The sequence below is a fragment of the Rhinoraja longicauda genome, chromosome 26 (assembly GCF_053455715.1).
Source record: "Rhinoraja longicauda isolate Sanriku21f chromosome 26, sRhiLon1.1, whole genome shotgun sequence".
NCBI lineage: Eukaryota > Metazoa > Chordata > Chondrichthyes > Rajiformes > Arhynchobatidae > Rhinoraja > Rhinoraja longicauda.
This window is the reverse complement of record NC_135978.1, coordinates 33,688,542-33,708,692: the sequence shown is the minus strand read 5'-3', so window position 1 is coordinate 33,708,692 and position 20,151 is coordinate 33,688,542. Positions and strand designations below refer to the sequence as shown.

Sequence of the window (20,151 nt, the reverse complement as noted above, 5' to 3'; positions counted from 1 at the left end):
ACAGTTTGCTAGAGTTGTCTGAACTATCACTTGAACTGCAGAACCAAAATTGTACAGTTTTTGCGGAGTTTGGTCAATATTATGAAATCCAGGCTGCTTGAATCTACAACAGCTTCCAATGATAAATGTAAAAAGTTAATTAACAAGTCGAAATATTTAGATATTAACAATATTCCAGAAGATTCACTTTTTACCTTTGGGGATAATGATGTAGAAGAAATGGCAGAACAATTTGGTTTAAATGGTCGGCTTTGTGTCAGAGCCTTCAGAGAATTCAAGGAATCTAAAGGGAAGATAGTTTCTGCAGATTTTCAGCAGCTGGTAACGGCTGTAAATACAATTCTGGTATCAACAGCAGAATGTGAAAGGAGCTTCAGTGGCATGAATTTCTGCATGTCACCACAACGTGCAAGACTTCAAACTGATCATCTCTCAATTCTTCTATTTATTAAGTTGGTGGGACCTCCTCTGTCAAAATTCAACCCCGAAGAATATGTGACAGAAGGCGTGATGAAGAAACGGCATGCAGAAAGAAAGAGGAGGAGGGAGGGAGGGAGAGAGGGAGGGAGAGAGAGAGAGGGGGAGAGGGAGAGAGAGAGAGAGAGAGAGGGGGAGAGAGAGGGGGGAGAGAGAGGGGGGGGAAGAGGGAGAGAGAGGGGGAAGAGGGAGAGAGAGAGAGAGAGAGAGAGAGAGAGAGAGAGAGAGAGAGAGAGAGAGAGAGAGAGAGAGAGAGAGAGAGAGAGAGAGAGAGAGAGAGAGAGAGAGAGAGAGAGAGAGCAGCTATGACATATGATACACAATAAACTATATTATAAATACACAATAAACAAGTTATGCATTCTTGTACTCTTACATGGGTATGACCGCACATAAAAAAAATCCCCCCCTCCCCCCTTCCTTCCCAAGCTCAGCCTCACGGACCTTAGAGTACCCCTAGTTCCTAACACCCATTTCCATCACTGATCACATTGAATGGCAGTGCTGGCTCGAAGGGCCGAATGGCCTCCTCCTGCACCTATTTTCTATGTTCTATGTTTCTATGTTAGGACTCTATTGGTTGGAGCACAGGAGGATGATGTGTGATCTTATAGAGGTGTACAAAATTATGAGGTGACTGGATCAGGTAAACATACAAAGTGTCTTGCCCAGAGTAGGGGAATCGAGAACCAGGGAACGAATGAATGAATTAATAAGTTTATTGGCCAAGTATGTACACACAAAAGGAATGTGCCTTGGTGCTCCACTCGTAAGTAACATTACAAACATAACAATTAAGAATAAGGCATTAAAAACATTAAAACATTAAGAATACAACATTACGGTTTAAACGTGTGAGTGAAATAAACCAGAGCAAAAAGAGACTACAGACTTTGGGTTTAAATTTGGGTTTAAAGTGAGGGGGGAAAGATTTAATAGGAACCTGAGGGGTAACTTTGTTACACAAAGGCTGGTGGGTGTATGGAATAAGCTGCTGGAGGTGGTAGTTGAGGCAGCTACTGTCTAAATGTTTCCTAAACATTTCGATAAGTACACGGATAGGATAGGTATAGAGCGATATAGGCCAAGCACAGGCAAATGAGACTAGGGTAGATGGGCAGGTTGGGCCAAAGGGCCTGTTTCCATGCTGTATGACTCTAAGACAAAAGGGTGCCAGAAAAGGGGATAAGAGAAGTGAAATGTAAATTCAGAGGGAGCAATATGGTTGGAAGGCATCATGAGAGTGGGAAAGAGTGGAGAGATAAAAACAATCATCCACGGGATCATTCTCATAAAACTCCTCTGGACCTTTGACAAAGCCGGCACATTCCTCCTCAGATACGGGACCAAAGCTGCTCACAATACTCCAAATGCGGCCTGACCAGTGTCTTATAAAGCCTCAGCATAACAACCCAGCAAATTTGCCGACCACGCCACCTTTGTTGGACGAATTACCACTGATGATAAGTCAGAGTATAGAAGGGAGATCAGTTGTCCGATTGAATGGTGCCAGAACAACCATCTTACCGTAAGCAAAACTGAGAAACTGATTGTTGACTTTAAAAAAGGAAAGCTGAGGATGCACAATTCGGTCTTCATCGAAGGGTCGGTGGTGGAAAGAGTCAAAAACATAAAATTCCTGAGTGTGCATATCTCTGAAGATCTATCCTAGACCCAGCACATTGATGCAATCATAAAGAAAGCCCATCAGCACCTCTGCTTTCATAGAAGAATGAGGAGATTCAGTATGCCGTCAAATACTTTTTTGAACTTCGACAGGTGTACGGTAGAGAGCATATTGACTGGTTGCATCACGGCCTGGCGCAGCAACTCGAAAGCCCAGAAAAGAAGATTACAAAAAGTGGTGAACACGGCCAAGTCCATCGCGGGCACTGTTCTCCTCAGCATCAAAGGGATGAGAAGAAACCTACAGGATTCTCTGCCTCAAAAAGGCAGCCAGCATCACCAGGGACCCACACCACCCTGGTCACGTTCTCAGTTCACTCCATCGAGAAGGTGGTACAGGAGCCCGAAAAATGTAACATCCAGGTTCAGGAGCAGCTTCTACCCAACAACCATCAGGCTGTTGAATATTGTGAACTCCAACTGAACTCTAAACCACAAACTGCCTTGATTGCACAAGGGACTCAGAGGCAGTGTTTTTGCCTTTGCACTATATTGTTTGTTTTAAAATATTGATTACTTCTTATTGTTGTTTATTATGATGTCCACTGAGAACTATGTTTACATATCTGTTATGCTGATGCAAGAAAGAATTTCATTGTTCCACTACTTACCAAATAGTGAAAGACTTGGATAGTGCACGTTTCCACTGGTGGGAGAGTCTAGGACTAGAGGTCAGAGCCTCAGAATTAAAGGACGTTCCTTTAAGAAGGAGATGAGTAGGAATTTATTTAGATAGACACAAAATGCTGGAGTAACTCAGCAGGACAGGCAGTATCTCTGGAGAGAAGGAATGGGTGACGTTTCGGGTCGAGACCCTTCTTTCTTTAGTCAGAGGCTGGTGAATCTGTGGAATTCTTTGCCACAGAAGGCTGTGGAGGCAAGTCAATGGATATTTTGAAGGCATAGATAGATAGATAGATTCTCGATTAGTACAGGTGTCAGGGGTTATGAGAAGGCAGGAGAATGGGGTTAGGAGGGAGAGATAGATCAGCCATGATCGAATGGCAAAGTAAACTTGATGGGCCAAATGGCCTAATTCTACTCCTGTCACTTATGACCTGATGACTTAATGACAGATGGCAATGAAACACTTTTGAGATTCGAGATTCGAGATTTGGTTTTCGCCCAGCAATCTGGATACTAAAATGGAATCTAATTTAACCCAAAGACCAAGTTAATAGACTTATTTTATGTCGGCATTAAGCCTGGAGTATTTCTTTGGACAGTGCGGCAAACTTGGCAGATCCTCAGATCGTAGAGTCATACAGTGTGAAAACTCTAGCGTTGCACCACCGTGCTGCCCTAAACTACTTCTGTAAACTTTACTAATCAGGATGTGCTCAGGTATCGCAATACTCTACTGGACCTTTTGTAAGAAAATAATTTCACTGTGATTTTGCACAAGTGACAATAAAGCACCATTGAATCGGTGGACTGGTCTTCAAAGACTCTGCGGCAAACATGAATGAATATGTCACATATTTCATCAGTAGGCGTGTCAGGGAATGCATACAAAAGAAACAACATACGCATTTCACAACTGAAAACCACCGACGAAGAGTGAGGTCCACTCCAAGTCTGTTGCGTTCAAGTTAAACAATCCCAAGCCATACGAGGAATCTATTTACGACTTCCACAAAGCCATCCTGGCTACCAATAGGGAATTCCAGACCAGTCTGAAGAAGGGTCTCGACCCGAAATATCACCCACTCCTTCTCTCCAGATATGCTGCCTGTCCCGCTGAGGTACTCCAGCATTTTGAGTCTACCTTAGATTTAAACCTGCATCTGCAGTTCTTTCCCACACACTTAAAGTGCCAACAATACCCATCAATAGGTGACAACACCTCCTCCACGATAATTCTCAACACCGGTGCCCTGCACGGACGTATTGTCAGCCCCCAAATATACTCCCTTATCTGTTCCTTCCTCTCTTTTCCTACTCCCGTGGGGGAGACGATACAGAAAGTGCACTCCACCAGGCTCTGGAATGGCATCTTCCCCTCTGTTACCAGGCTTCTGAATGGCCTGATTAAGGTACATTGCGGACTTTGGACTTTGTCTCTGGAACTGTTACGTTATAATGCTGAGAAATATGTTCTACACTCCATCCCTCCCATCACTCTACCTATTAGTAGTTGAAATTAGCTTGATTGTATTCATGCATAGTATTGTCTGATTGATTGCATGCAAACAAAGCTTTTCAATGTACTTCAGTATACGTCACAATAATAATAAACCTAAACCTCCACTCATCTCTGGAACATCAAAGTCATACTCGTATTTATAGCTCCACTTTCCACCGCATTACCCCATTCTCCAAACTCCTGGAGTCAACACCTCCTGTCATTGGATCCTCTGACCACAACATCCCCCGCAAAACATCCCCCACAATAACTCTCTACATCAATGGTTTGCAAGGATGTGTCTCAGCCTCTGCGGCATATTCTGCTCAAATTCCATCTACCAGTTTGCAGATGACACCACTATAGTGAGCCAGAACTTCAACAATGGAAGACAGGAAGAAAATAGAGGGCTTAGCAACATTGTGTCAGGACAATAACTTCTCCCTCAATATCAACAAGACTCAAGAGATAGTTATCGACTGCAGAAAGGACGATGGAGTACATGCCCCAATCAGCGCCAATGGTGCCGAAGTGGAAATGCTTATGAGCTTAAGATTCCTTCCTCTGAACCAGCACCTCTATTTTCTCAGAAAACTAAGGAAATTCAGCATGTCCCCAACAGCTCTTGCCAGCTTCTATGCAGAGGCACTTGAAGATGCTCTAGGCCGGTTGCAGGAGGGTCCCCAGGACACGCAGGCTGAGTGAAGGCCATTGAAGGCAAAAGGCCGATGTTGAAGAGGCTTCAGAGCGGTCGAGTTGGCGAGTCAGCGGAATGGGTCTCTACAGGCCCTGAATCAGCCGGGGGCTTGATTAGATTGATCGCTGTTCCAAGTGGCTGGGCGAGTGGAACGGGCATGTCCTGCAGCAGCACTAAGCCTTAGATCAGCGGTGACATTGACACATCATCTGGCCAGGCCGACCCCTGCAACTCCAACCCAGTGCTGCTACCAGGTCAACAGGCCATCGTGGCCAAGTTAAGACTCGCACTTAAAAAAAAAAATCATACTTTGAAGGTACAAGTTGGCATCTAGAATGTGGCAACTCTTGCAAACTGACCGAGTGTGGTCCACTATCTTACACTCTTATACTAAGTATAATGATTGTGCCTAATGTAAATTTGGATTGACACTGAACAAAACAAAATCACTGTAAAGCCTTCTGCTGTTTCAGGGCTGGAGAATATAAAACATAACCCCAAATTAATTGTACATGTGACAATAGACAATAGACAATAGGTGCAGGAGTAGGCCATTCAGCCCTTCGAGTACAATAAAGTACCATTGAACCATTCACAGTATCATTGTGAGATTTGAATATGGTTCCACATTATAATCCAATAATTTAACTAGTTCACTAAGATTCATCTTGAGAACCTTATTCCTAATGTAATAAAGTTTAAGATATCCAGGGCACCTAATCTGCCATCTTAAGCAGAACAGATTGACACACAAACCATTGACTTGACGCATACTCAGTCACAAGCAATACCTTCAGCTGCCTTAACTGTTGCAAGATCATGTAGTCAGTCATGTTGTCAAAGAGCCCATCGGTTGCTGTAAGAATTATATCGCCCACCTCCATATTGAATGTGAAGCCTTCTGCTGTTTCAGGGCTGGAGAATACAAAACATAACCCCAAATTAATTGTCAAGGAGCAGAGAGATGCAATAATTAATTTTTTTAAACTGGACAAGTACAAAAATTATGAAGCTCATTCAGCAATTATTTTCACCATTACAGTACTGGAGGAAATGTTTCCCCACGATCGTAAATACCTCCAGCCGTACATCTAATTACAGAGTTCACCGGTGCATCAACTCTCAACAACGGCAAACTCTTCACCGCACTCTTAGCCTGTACTACCAACTTTTGTGTCATTCGGTCCCTCAGTTTCCACCCTAGCCCAGACATTGCCTCGGTTCTCTCGACCCCTCCCTCTTCTCTAATGAAAATACCCGGCAGCAGCATTTGAGAAATTTGGCAGCCCTCTCTGACTGCTCACTTCCATGGAATGAGGAGGGGGGAGCGAGAAAAGATAACCCCAAAATCTGCCCAGCTTACTGCACCTGGGGGTTCCCCATACCAATGCTTGGACAGAGCAAAGAAAAAGCGAGTGACTTCTTACTGTTGGCGCATGAAATGTGCGTACCTCGACGGGCAACTCTGATGCTGATAAACCAGAGAGAAGGGCAGCACAGTGGTGCAGTGGTAGAGTGGCTGCCTTATAGCGCCAGAAACCCAGGTTCAACGCCGACTGTGGGTGTTATCTGTACCTTTGTATGTTCTCCCTGTGAACCATGTGGGTTTTCTCCGAGTGCTCCGGTTTCTTCCAGATTCCAAAGACGTACAGGTATGTAGGTTAATTGGCATCGGTAAAAAATAATTGTAAATTGTCCCTACTGTGTAGGATAGTGCTAGTGTATGGGATAATTGTAAATTGTCCCTACTGTGTAGGATAGTGCTAGTGTATGGGATAATCACAGGTCGGTCGGCGTGGACTCGGTACGCTGAAGGGCCTGTTTCCGCACTGTATCTCTGAAGTATAAAGTAAAGAGGTTTGGTCGGAAGGGAGCTAGCTTGATATAACACCGACAATACTGCACTGAGTGACACTTGCCTGGCAAACGAGGGGCAACAGAATGGTTATGGGTGGACATGCTTCTGGAGTGGTCCTGGTGATGAAGAGCGCGGAGAGGCAAATATTGGCTTTGTCGCCAAGACTAAACATCTCGCTAGTTTACACGTTATCATGGTACACATGACAATATATTAAACTAAAACAAACTCATCAGTACGGTTGGGGGTAGGGACTCAAACACAGATAGCTAATAGGCAGTGTGTGAGGCAGGAGGCAGAAAAGAGAAACACTCAGACCCAATATGTAGGAGAGAAAGAAGGGAAAAGAAATAAACTGAGAATAAGAAATGATGGGTCCCTTAAATGTGTATATTTTAATGCTAGGAGCATTGTAAGAAAGGTGGATGAGCTTAGAGCCTGGATTGACATCTGGAAGTATGATGTTGTGGCGATCAGTGAAACATGGTTGCAGGAGGGTTGCGATTGGCAATTAAATATTCCAGGATTTCATTGTTTTAGATGTGATAGAATCGGAGGGGCAAGAGGAGGGGGTGTTGCATTGCTTGTTAGGGAGGATATCACAGCAGTGCTTTGGCAGGACAGACTAGAAGGCTCGATTAGGGAGGCTGTTTGGGTGGAACTCAGAAATGAGAAAGGCTTAGCAACACTTATAGGGGTGTATTATAGACCGCCAAATAGGGAACGATAATTGGAAGAGCAAATATGTAAGGAGATAGCAGATATTAGTAGTAAGCACAGAGTAGTGATTGTGGGTGATTTCAATTTTCCGTACATAGACTGGGAATCACATTCTGTTAAAGGGCTGGATGGTTTGGAGTTTGTAAAATGTGTGCAGGATAGTTTTTAGCAGCAATACGTAGAGGTACCTACCAGAGAAGGGGCAGTGTTGGACCTCCTGTTAGGTGACGGAGGTATGTGTTGAGGAGCACTTTGGGTCTAGTGATCACAATGCCATTAGTTTCAATATAATTATGGAGAAGGTCAAATCTGGACCAAGGGTTGAGATTTTGGATTGGAGAAAGGCTAATTTTGAGGAGATGAGAAAGGATTTAAAAGGAGTGAAATGGGACATTTTGTTTTATGAAAAGGATATAATAGAGAAATGGAGGATATTTAAAGGTGAAATTTTGAGAGTACATGGTCTTTATGTCCCTGTTCGGTGGAAAGGAAAGAATAATAATTTGAAAGAGCCGTGGTTTTCCAGGAAAATTGGACACTGGGTTCAGAAAAAGAGGGAGATATACAATAAATATAAGTGGCAGGGAGTAAATGAGGTTCTTGAGGAATATAAAGAATGTAAAAGGAATCTTAAGAAGGAAATTAGAAAAGCGAAAAAGAGATATGAGGTTGCTTTGGCAAGTAATGTAAAAGTAAACCCCAAGGGGTTCTACAGATATGTCAATAGCAAAAGGATAGCGAGGGATAAAATTGGTCCATTAGAGAGTCAGAGTGGACAGCTATGTGCTGAGCCGAAAGAAATGGGGGAGATATTAAACAATTTATTTTCTTCGGTATTCACCGAGGAGAAGGATATTGAATTATGTGAGGTAAGCGAAACAAGTAGAGTAGTGATGGAAATTATGAGGATCAAAGAAGAGGAGGTACGGACACTTTTGAAAAATATAAAAGTGGATAAGTCTCCAGGTCCTGATAGGATATTCCCTAGGGCATTGAGGGAAGTTAGTGCAGAAATAGCAGGGGCTATGACGGAAATATTTCAAACGTCATTAGAAACGGGGATGGTGCCAGAAGATTGGCGCATTTAGCATGTTGTGCCTTTGTTTAAAAAAGGTTCTAAAAGTAAACCTAGCAATTATAGACCTGTTAGTTTGACGTCTGTGGTGGGAAAATTAATGGAAAAGATACTTAGGGACAATATATATAATCACATGGATAAACAAGGCCTGATTAGAAACAGTCAACATGGATTTGTGCCTGGAAGGTCATGTTTGACTAATCTTCTTGAATTTTTTGAAGAGGTTACCAGGGAAATTGATAAGGGCAAGGCTGTGGATGTTGTCTATATGGACTTCAGTAAGGCATTTGACAAGATTCCACATGGAAGGTTGATTAAGGTTAAATCGTTAGGTATTAACAGTGACGTTGCAAGATGGATTCAACAATGGCTGAATGGGAGATACCAGAGGGTAATGGTTGATAACTGTAAGGTTGGAGGCCAGTGTCTAGTGGAGTACCCTAAAGATCTGTGTTGGGTCCACTGTTGTTTGTCATTTACATTAATGATTTGGATGATGGTGTGGCAAATTAGATTAGTAAGTATGCAGATGATACTAAGATAGGTGGTGTAGTTAATAATGAAGTAGATTTTCAAAGTCTACAGAGAGACTTGGGCCTTTTGGAAGGGTGGGCTGAAAGATGGCAGATGGAGTTTAATGCTGATAAGTGTGAGGTGCTGCATTTTGGTAGGACAAATCAAAATAGGACATACAGGTTAAATGGTAGGGAATTGAGGAATGCATTGGAACAGAGGGATCTGGGAATAACTGTGCATTGTTCCCTGAAGGTGGAATCTCATGTGGATAGGGTGGTGAAGAAGGCGTTTGGTATGCTTGCCTTTATAAATCAGAGCATCGAATATAGAAGTTGGGATGTAATGTTGAAATTGTACAGGGCATTGGTGAGGCCGAATCTGGAGTATGGTGTGCAGTTCTGGTCGCCAAATTATAGGAAGGATGTCGACAAAATGGAGAGGGTACAGAGGAGATTTACTAGAATGTTGCCTGGGTTTCAGCACTTAAGCTACAGAGAGAGGTTGAACAGGTTGGGTCTTTATTCTTTGGAGCGTAGAAGGTTAAGGGGGGACTTGCTAGAGGTTTTTAAAATTTTAAGAGGGACGGACAGAGTTGACGTGGGTAGGCTTTTCCCTTTGAGAGTGGGGAAGATTCCAACAAGGGGACATAACTTCAGAATTAAGGGACAAAAGTTTAGGGGTAACATGAGGGGTAACTTCTTTACTCAGAGGGTGGTGGCTGTGTGGAATGAGCTTCCGGTGGAAGTGGTGGAGGCAGGCTCGATTTTATTATTTAAGAGTAAATTGGATAGGTATATGGATAGGAGGGGATTTGGAGGGTTATGGTCTGAGAGCAGGTAGATGAGACTAGGTCAGAGAAAGTGGTCGGCGTGGACTGGTAGGGCCGAACGGGCCTGTTTCCGTGCTGTAATTGTTATATGGTTATATGGTTATCATTCTTGGAAACTTCAATTCAAGAGTTGGCAAAAACTGTGATGAAAGGGACAGCAGTAAAGGCCTGTTGCAACAGGCATGACCTGATCAAAGTCAATACTATCGTTCGTCAACCAAATCGTACCAACATTTTTTGGATCAAGGCCACGTGTGGTGCTGAGTACTTGAGAGATCACAGGCTCATTAGAGGCAGTTCTATAACACAACAGTTACATTCCTTATATAACTGTTATAAAAATCATGGTATAAAAAAATAGAACATAGATCGAGTAACAGTGCAGCACAGGAATGGGCCATTCGGCTCAGAATGTTTGTACCAAATAAGATGCCTAATTAAAATGATCCCATCTGCCTTATATGATCCATATCCATCTATTCCCTGCACTTCCATCTGACTATCTAAAAGCTTCCTGAACAGGCGATCCTATCTGCCTCCACCACCACTCCCGGCAATACGTTCCAGGCACCCACCACTGTGTAAAATAAAACTTACTCTGCATATCGCCATTGAAATTTCCCCTTCTCACATAGCTATGTCCTCTGGTCTTGGAAATTTGCACTCTGGGAAAACGGTTCTAACTGTCTACCCTATCTATGCCTCTCATAATTTCAACAGTTCAAAGGAGCATTTATTGTTACGTGCAAATGCACAGTAAAATTATTTTCTTACATACAGTCCAGTATTGTTGTGCTTAAGCACATCCCTAATTAGCAAAGTGTACAGAAATAGTCTACTGAGTCGCAAGCAAGAGGCGCCAGGATTTGGTGCCATTTTCAAAGTTCAGTCTGCGCTGTAGGTGTAATGAATGTTCCCGGTCCAGGCAAGCCCTCGACTGCTGCGGTCCGCCAGCCATCACCTTGGTGGATTTGGGGGTGGTAGGGTGGTGCAACGGTAGAGTTGCTGCTTTACAGCACTTGCTGCGCCGGACACTCGCGTTCGATCCCGACTATGGGTACTGCCTGTATGCAGTTTGTACGTTCTCCCCGTGACCGCGTGGGTTTTCTCCAAGATCTTCACACATTCCAAAGACGTACAGTTTTGCAGGTTAATTTGCTTGGTGTAAGTGTAAATTGTCTCCAGTGTGCTGCTGGTCAGTGCGGATTCAGTGGGCCTGGTTCTGAGTTGTATCTCTAAACTAAACTAAACTAAACCTTCCTTGGATGTGCGGATCGACCAGCGAACCGATGTCCTTCTCCTCACCCATCTACCTTGGTGCCCTGGGGGCGCTTCCCGCAGACGACCTTGAGGGCGCAGTAGGCCAGGTTCATTCTCCTTCCATCGCAACTGTACCAAGACTAAGTTGCACTCCGAAACAAACAGAAAGTCACAGACTAAACCATACCCTGAAATTACCCTCACCTGAGCATCCTCTCACTGAAGCCTCGAGCCTAAGCCTCAATGTCCCACTCGTACTATGTCCACTCCACTATGGCCGCTTCACCTGATCTTACCTTCCTTTTATTTGCAGCTGTTATTAGCCATTATTGCCTTTTTCAATTGCAGCAAAATCCCGACACCAACCATGAAGCTAGCCTTTTTAACTTGCTCCCATTCAGGCATGGAAATCCCGACAGCTGAGCAGGATTTCCCTGCAGCAGGGTTTTCAAGATAACGGGGGAATGGGGGAAAGGGACTAAAGTGTTTCAGACCAATAAAAGTCACTTTTCCTTGCGGCAGGATTTTCATAAATATTTTTATTTTTGTTACTGTAAGCTAAAAATACTGAATGCCATATGCTATATTGTTTAACAGAGTATCCCTGCACTCTGCACTCCCTAACACTGAGAAAACATTCAACACCACAACCATGTTTATTTGTTGAGGGACCTCTAAGCAGATCCAGCCAGCCATTCTATTAATGATCAGTGGGATTCACATTTGTCCCAAGGACAAATCATCCTCTATGATAATCCTCAACACAGGTGCTTTGCAAGGATGCGTTTTCAACCCCTTTCTTCACTCCTTGTACACCCACGACTGCGCAGCCATGTTTGGTGCTTGTTCATATGAGGAAACTTAAATGGAGGAAACAAGGAAAAAAAGAATCTCAAAAATCAAGAATGACTAATTCTACAGCACCTCTACACCTCAATCACCTATGGGGAAGGAACTTTCAAACTCAGATTGGTCTAATCGGCCACCTTGCCACATATTACAGCTCGAAAGATTAGATGGTGTGGTCTTATTCGAAAACTAATGATGGACAACATCCTTGAGTTATCCAAATATAGTTACCAAACATTTAAAAATGGAATCCATGGGAGGATTATAAATGTATGGAAAGTAAAATTGGACCAGGCCACTTAAGAGAAAGCATGAAGAAAGATGAAAAGGTGAATGTACATTTTCATTAGGCAAACTTATCAGAGATATGGTACAAATGAACAATAGTCCTTCTGAAGAAGGATCCCGATTCGTCACGTCCCCCATCCTTTTTCTCCAGAGATGCTGCCTGACCCACTATTACTCTAACACTTTGTCTTCATTGGTATTCCTTTCTTTTCAGTTCCTTTCTATACAATACTCTTGTGATGCATAATTCCATAATTATTAAAAAATAAATAAACCACTGAGCACTGCCTGCTTATTCTACAATGAATACAAGAGTATTCACTATGATTTTTGTTAGGCCACCAGATGCAAGGTAATTTTATTTTTCTAAAATTGACTATTACCACTGAGATTCAACATCACGACCATGTTTATTTGTTGAGGGACCTCTTAGCAGATCTAGCCAGTCATTCTATTAATGATTAATGGGATTCACATTGAACTCCAGAATTTACAGTTCAAAACTGAAAACACACTGCACATGGATTATCTTTCCTAGTAGTGGCGCTCACTACTAGCAGTGAGCCAAGTGGGTGAAAGGTTAGATATGATCCAGGGTGTCACAGACTGAGAATGAAGGCACAGAGTTGTTGCTGGCCATGAGCATCTCTCCAGAACGGCCATTATAATTCACACAGCCAGGCCTCAGGACACAGTCAGCAGAAACCAGCTGGCTCCATGTTGATGCATTACAGTAGTTATTTAGTTGAAAGTGTCTCTTTCACGTTATTTAATACCAGAGTTGAAGCAGAAAGATTGTCACATTAAATAAAAGTGAAAGAACAGATTGGAATACAGTCTCAGGGCCACTTCTTCCCTCAGATGAAAAGCAGTTAATCCATCAAAATACTATATGCTCTTTCTCTGAACTTTCATTTTACTTTATTCTCAAGAGCTCACTTGTGGCTGATTAACTCAGTGACTTTCTTTGATTCCAGATGGTGATGTACTTACGGAAGTCAAATCAGGGAGGACATAGACAGTAACTGATAGGGCAAGAGGAATGTTGATAATCGGAGGAACCAAAGCGTTCAAGTGCAGAGTGCTGAAGAATGCAAAGAGCATGCTTGAATTCATAGGTCAGCGCATAGAACACAAGAGTTGGGACATTACGTTGCAGGTCCACAAAACATCGGTTACACTGCATGTGGAGCATGTACAGTTCCAGTCACCACACTCCCGGATGGTGCGGCTGTGCTAGAGACCATAAGAGACAAGAGCAGAATTAGGCCATTCAACCCATTGAGTCTGGTCTGTCATTCGATCATGGCTGATCTCTTTTTCCCTCTCACCTCATTCAAGAACCAGAGGACATAGGTTTAAGGTGAGAGGGGAAATATTTCTTCGGAAATCCCAAGAGGCACCTTTTTCACACTGATATTGGTGGATATATGTAATGATCTACTAAAGGAGACCATAAAACGATGACAAAGGAGCAGAATTAGGCCAATCGGGTCCATTGAGTCTACTCCGCCATTCGATCATGGCTGATCTTTTTTTTTTTCTCAACCCCATTTTCCTGCCATCTCTCCCTAACCTTTGGCATCCTTCCTAATCAAGAACCTATAAATCTCCACTTTAAAAATACCCAATGAATTGTCCTTCACAGCCGTCTGTTGTAATTAATTCCACAGATTCACCACCCTCTGGCTAAAGAAATTTCTCCTCAGAGGGTGCAGGGGAGATTGACAAGGGTGTTGCCTGAATTGGAGTGCTGATGTTACAGGGAGCAAATTGCTAGGCTGACCTTGCTTCCCTTCAACCATGGAAGTTGAGGAGTGACCTGATAATGTGGCCAAAGACGAGAGGTCAAGTATTCCATCAGGCTCGGGAACAGAGCTTTTTTTTCCCCCAAAGAGCTGGCTGATTAGATGTTCTGGCTTAGGATCAAGGACTTGGAAAATGGAGAGAATATGCAATCATTAAATCATTCCATCTACACCTCACACTGCCTCGGCAAGGCCACCAGCACAATCAAGGACCAGACTCACCCAGTCACTTCCTCTTCTCTTTTCCCCTCTCCCATCAGGCATGAGGTACAGAAGTGTGAAAATGTACACCTCCAGATTCAGGGACAGTTTCTCCCCAACTGTTATCAGACAACAACCATCCTATCACCAACTAGAGAGCAGTCATGGCCCACCATCTATCTCATTGGAGACCCTCAGACTTTCTTCAATCGGATTTTTCCTTGCACTATACGTTATTCCCTTTATTTATTTATTTATTTATTTATTTTAAATTTAAAGCATATGTACAAATAATAATAAACGACAAACTGGTTTATAGAGTTCTTACATAGCTTAAATTTTAAATTAAAAAAATTAAAATAAAGATGAAAAAAGACTGAAAAAAAAGACTATAAACTAATAGAGAGAAAGCAAAGAAAAAAGAGAATTACAAACATAAAGATTATGGGGATAGATCCGGGAGTTAGTGAGTATAGTTGTACATCCAACCCTAAACTCAAGTTTTAACTTTAGTTTTAAATTTTAGTTTTGTGACAAACCCATTTACTTTTTTAAAAAATAGATCTGGTTTGTCAATTAAGGCAAACCTTACTTTTTCCAAATGCAAGGTCTCGGTCATTTCCGTAATCCACATATTCCCTTTATTCTGTATCCATATATGGTGGACTGCTTGATTGTACTCATGTATAGTCTTTCCACTGACTACATAGCACGCAACACAAAAACTTTTTGCTGTACCTCGGTACATGTGACAATACAGTAAACTAAACCCTCAGGAATCTCAAGCATTTCTCCTGTAGTTTTCCATGTAAAGGAGATAGTGTCTGTCTGATCAATAGCATTATCAGTGGACTGGTGCCAGAAGAAGAAATGTAAAATCATTGAAGAACTTCAGTAACAGGGCTAGACAGAAGAAAATAATTTATGGAACTGGTTGAACGAAAGATCAAAGAAATCAAAGGTCAGTAAATGTCCTTTGGAAATGTCCTCAGGAAGTGGTGGCGCTGCGCAGCAGCTGTGGCTCACCTGCAGTCCGTTTGTCTTTTGTGTTTTTTTGGGGTTTTTGTCTTAATTGTAGTGTTTTTTGTGGTTGTGTGCTATGTGGGGGGGGGGTATCTATTAAAAATTCCGTACGGAGTCTCTTCCGAACGGAGACAAGACCTTTTTTCTGGGTTCACGCTGCGGCCTACCATCGGCTTAATACCTGGAGCTGGTGGCCTCCAGCTGGGACCACCTGGGGTTCTGGTTCGCAGAGCCCGCGGACCGGACTGTACTCACCATCTGCGGAGCTGGCTGCTTTCGGAGACTGTGGTGGCGTTGCGAGCGCGGCTGTGACTCGCCTTCGGAGGCCTCGGCAGCGTGGACGTCGGAAGCTCGCAGGTCCCTGGGTGGGAGCCAATCTCGGGAGCTCTGGCAGCGGCAGCGTCTTTGCCCGCTCCGAATCGCGGAGCTTGGGTCAGCCCGCTGCGGGCCTTCACCGTCCAGCACGGCCTGGAATAGGCCGCGTGGTTTTCTCCGCCTGGCGGGAGCTTCAATGTCGGGAGCCCCAACCGCCCCGACGTGGCAATTTCAACAGCCTGACCGCGGGAGAAGACGGCAGGGAAGAGAAAGACATTCTGGCCTTCCATCACAGTGGGGAGGTGACTGGAGGAGACTCACTGTGATGGATGTTTTTTTGTTTTAGGTTGGTTTTGTGATTGTGTGTTTTATTGCTTTATTTTTATTGCTTCTTATTGTTGACTGTGGGTAACGGAATTTCGTCCAAAAACATGTTTTGGATGACAATAAAGGCTATTCTATTCTATTCTATTCTATATATGATGAGCATTTGATGGCTCTGGGCCTGTACTCGCTGGAGTTTAGAAGGATGAGGGGGGACCTCATCGAAACTTACCGAATAGTGAAAGGCCTGGATAGATTGGAATATGTTTCCACTAGTGGGAGAGTCTAGAACATGAGGGCGCATCCTGAGAATAAAAGGATGTACCTTTAGAAAGGAGATGAGGAGGAATTTCTCTAGCCAGAGGGTGGTAAATCTGTCATTGGCTATTTTTAAGGTGGTCATTGACAAATTCTTGATTAGTAAGGGTGTTAAGGGTTATGGGGAGAACGCAGGAGAATGGGTTGAGAGGGGAAAAATTGAAACCCCAATGATTAAATGCCAGAGAAAACTCAATGGGCCAAATGGCCTACTGCTCCTGACATGCACTTCTAAAATTGACCAATCAGAAGACCCATGACCAAGCAAGTGTAATTCTCGTGGTACTGTTTCAGGAAAACCCCTCAGTTGTGCAGGTAATATCTGAGCTGAGTAATGGAAATTAAATGTAATGACCTGATGTTGAGTATTCAGTATATGCAAGGGTTTATAATAGTTTGGAACTGGAACTCTGTTAAGTGCAGGCAAATGGGACTGTATTATCTGGTCAGCATAGACAAGTTATGCCGAAGGGCTTGTTTTTGTAAATGCATGACAAATACAGCTGGGGAAATATGCAGCTTTATGCAAAGACATTTTACAAATAACATGCTTTTGCTAAGAAACTGTACTGTGAGACAAGAGCCACAACCACCCCCAACCCCCCCTTCTGGATTAGAGGATGAAGACAATATTTCTCTTCATGCCAAGTGCCACCTTACTATAAATAACCATGTGAGCCATATCAAGTAGCAGTGGTACAGGTAATTAAGGATGTGTCCAAAACTGGGAACAGATATCATCTAGGGAAACGCAGCATGCTTAATCAATCTGAGCACCTGATCACACAATACCAATGATGAAACATTCTACGAGTCCTGCGCTGCTCACAGACTTGTGCTTCATACCTGTCATTGAGAACAGAACCTTGAGCTTCGGGGGGTGCGATTGCCAGCTGGAAAGGAGTGTTGAAGTAATGCTGCTGCTCATCCGATCGATGAATGATCCTCCCATCGCGTACGATGAGAAAGCCTGAGTCTCCCAAGTTAGCTGTGTATAAACAATGCTTCTCTCTGTCCAGAATTACAAGGCAAGCAGTACTGCTTCCTGTGTAAAAATTAAGAGGAATTTTGTGAGCTTGGCACAAGGCAATCTCAGCTATTAGGCACATCACATCTAATTCGATGTTAAAATAAACCAGACCGACATGAAATCCATGTTTGAAAAAATTAACGTTACAAATCAACAATGGAAAATGCTTTATACAATAAGAAGTATTAGTTTAGTTATACTGTGCGGAAATACATTCGGCCCACCAAATCCACACCAACCAGCGATTTCTGCACACTAACATTATCCTACGCACACTGGGGATAATTTACAATTATACCAAGCCAAGTAGCCTACAAACCTGTATAGAAACATAGAAAATAGGTTCAGGAGGCCTATCAACCCTTCGAGCCAGCTATTCATTGTGATCATGGCTAATCATCCACAATCAGTAACCTGTGCCTAACTTCTCCCCATATCCCTTGATTCCACTAGCCCCCAGAGCTCTATCTAACTCTCTTTTAAATTCATCCAGTGATTTGACCTCCACTGCCCTCTGTGGCAGAGAATTCCAAAAAAATTAAAACTCTCAGGGTGAAAATGTTCCTTCTCACCTCAGTTTTAAATGGCCTCCCCTTTATTCTAAGACTGTGGCCCCTGGTTCTGGACTCCCCCAACATTGGGAACATTTTTCCTGCATCTAGCTTGTCCAGTCCTTTTATAATTTTATATGTCTGTATACGATCCCCTCTCATCCTTCTAAACTCCAGTGAATACAAGCCTAGTCTTTTCAATCTTTCCTCATATGACAGTCCCGCCATCCCAAGGATCAATCTCGTGAACCTACGCTGCACTGCCTCAATTACAAGGATGTTCTTCCTCAAATTAGGAGACCAAAACTGTACACAATAATCCAGATGTGGTCTTACCAGGGCCCTATACAACTGCAGAAGAACTTCTTTACTCCTATGTCTTTGGAGTGTGGGAGGAAACAGAAGCACCTGGAGAAAACCCACGCAGGTCACAGGGAGAACGTGCAGTGCCCTCCATAATGTTTGGGACAAAGACCCATCATTTATTTATTTGCCTCTGTACTCCACAATTTGAGATTTGTAATAGAAAAAAATCACATGTGGTTAAAGTACACATTGTTAGATTTTAATAAAGGCCATTTTTTACATTTTGGTTTCACAATTTAGAAATTACAACAGTGTTCATACATAGTCCCCCCATTTCAGGGCACCATAATGTTTGGGACACAGACATTGGGTCATGTAAATGAAAGTAGTCATGTTTAGTATTTTGTTGCATATCCTTGCAGATTCATGGACATCACTAGTTGCTGGGTGTCCTCTCTGATGATGCTCTGCCAGGCCTGTATTGCAGCCATCTTTAGCATATGCTTGTTTTGGGGGCTAGCCCCCTTCAGTTTTCTCTTCAGCATATAAAAGGCATGCTCAATTGGGTGCAGATCGGGTGATTGACTTGGCCAGTCAAGAATTGACCATTTTTTTAGCTTTGAAAAACTCCTTTGTTGCTTTAGCAGTATGTTTGGGATTATTTTCTTGCTGTAGAATGAACTGCCGGCCAATGAGGTTTGAGGCATTTGAACTTGAGCAGATATATCCTGTGTCTATAGACTTCAGAATTTATTATGCTGCTACCATCAGCAGTTGTATCATCAATGAAGATAAGTGAGCCAGTACCTTCAGCAGCCATACATGCCCAGGCCATAACACCCCCAACACTGTGTTTCACAGATGAGGTGGTATGCTTTGGATCTTGGGCAGTTCCTTCTCTCCTCCATACTTTGCTCTTGCCATCACACTGATATAAGTTAATCTTCGTCTCATCTGTCCACAAGACCTTTTTCCAGAACTGTGGTTTCTCTTTTAAGTACTTCTTGGCAAACTGTAACCTGGCCATCTTATTTTTGCAGCTAACCAGTGGTTTGCATCTTGCAGTGTAGCCTCTGTATTTCTGCGGACAGTGGTCATTGACAAATCCACACCTGACTCCTGAAGAGTGTTTCTGATCTGTCGGACAGGTATTTGGGGATTTTGCTTTATTATAGAGAGAATTCTTCTGTCATCAGCTGAGGAGGTCTTCCTTGGCCTGCCAGTCCCTTTGCGATTAGTAAGCTCACCAGTGCTCTTTTTCTTCTTAATGATGTTGCAAACTGTTCATTTTGGGAAGCATAAGGTTTGACCAACTCCAATCAAGACTGCAAGAAATTGCAGAGTTGTGGACCTGGCCCAGACCATCTCACAAAACCAACCTCTCTTCCATTGACTCCATCTGCACTTCAAGCTGCCTCAGCAAGGCCACCAGCTTAATCAAGGATGAGTGTCACCCCCTCTTCTCCCCTCTCCCATCAGGCAAAAAGTACAGAAGTTTGAAAATGCATACCTCCAGATTCAGGGACAGTTTCTTCCCAACTGTTACCAGGCAACTAAACAGTCCTTTCACTGGCCTGACCTCCCATCTACCTCACAAGAGACCTTTGAACTATCTTAAATTGGACTTCACCTCACACTAAATGTTATACCCTTTGTTATCATATATATACAGCCGGAAACAGGCCTTTTCGGCCCACCAAGTCCGTGCCACCCAGCGATCCCCGTACACTAACACTATCCTACACCCACTAGGGACAATTTTTACATTTACCCAGCCAATTAACCTACATACCTGCACGTCTTTGGAGTGTGGGAGGAAACCGAAGATCTCGGAGAAAACCCACGCAGGTCACGGGGAGAACGTACAAACTCCTTACAGTGCAGCACCCGTA

General features: G+C 43.2%; 1 protein-coding gene across 3 annotated transcripts in view; it reads right to left on the bottom strand.

The window, feature by feature from the left end:
* The window catches only part of LOC144606196 (protein phosphatase PTC7 homolog), a 61,177-nt gene that overhangs the window by 17,179 nt on the left and 23,847 nt on the right, over positions 1–20,151 (bottom strand). For all 3 annotated transcript variants that reach the window (XM_078422065.1, XM_078422064.1, XM_078422066.1), the window contains 2 exons: positions 17,219–17,417; positions 5,777–5,900 (listed from right to left, as the gene is read on the bottom strand). In XM_078422065.1, the coding sequence (XP_078278191.1) occupies positions 5,777–5,900; positions 17,219–17,417 (323 nt within the window). The remainder of the gene's footprint in view (positions 1–5,776; positions 5,901–17,218; positions 17,418–20,151) is intronic.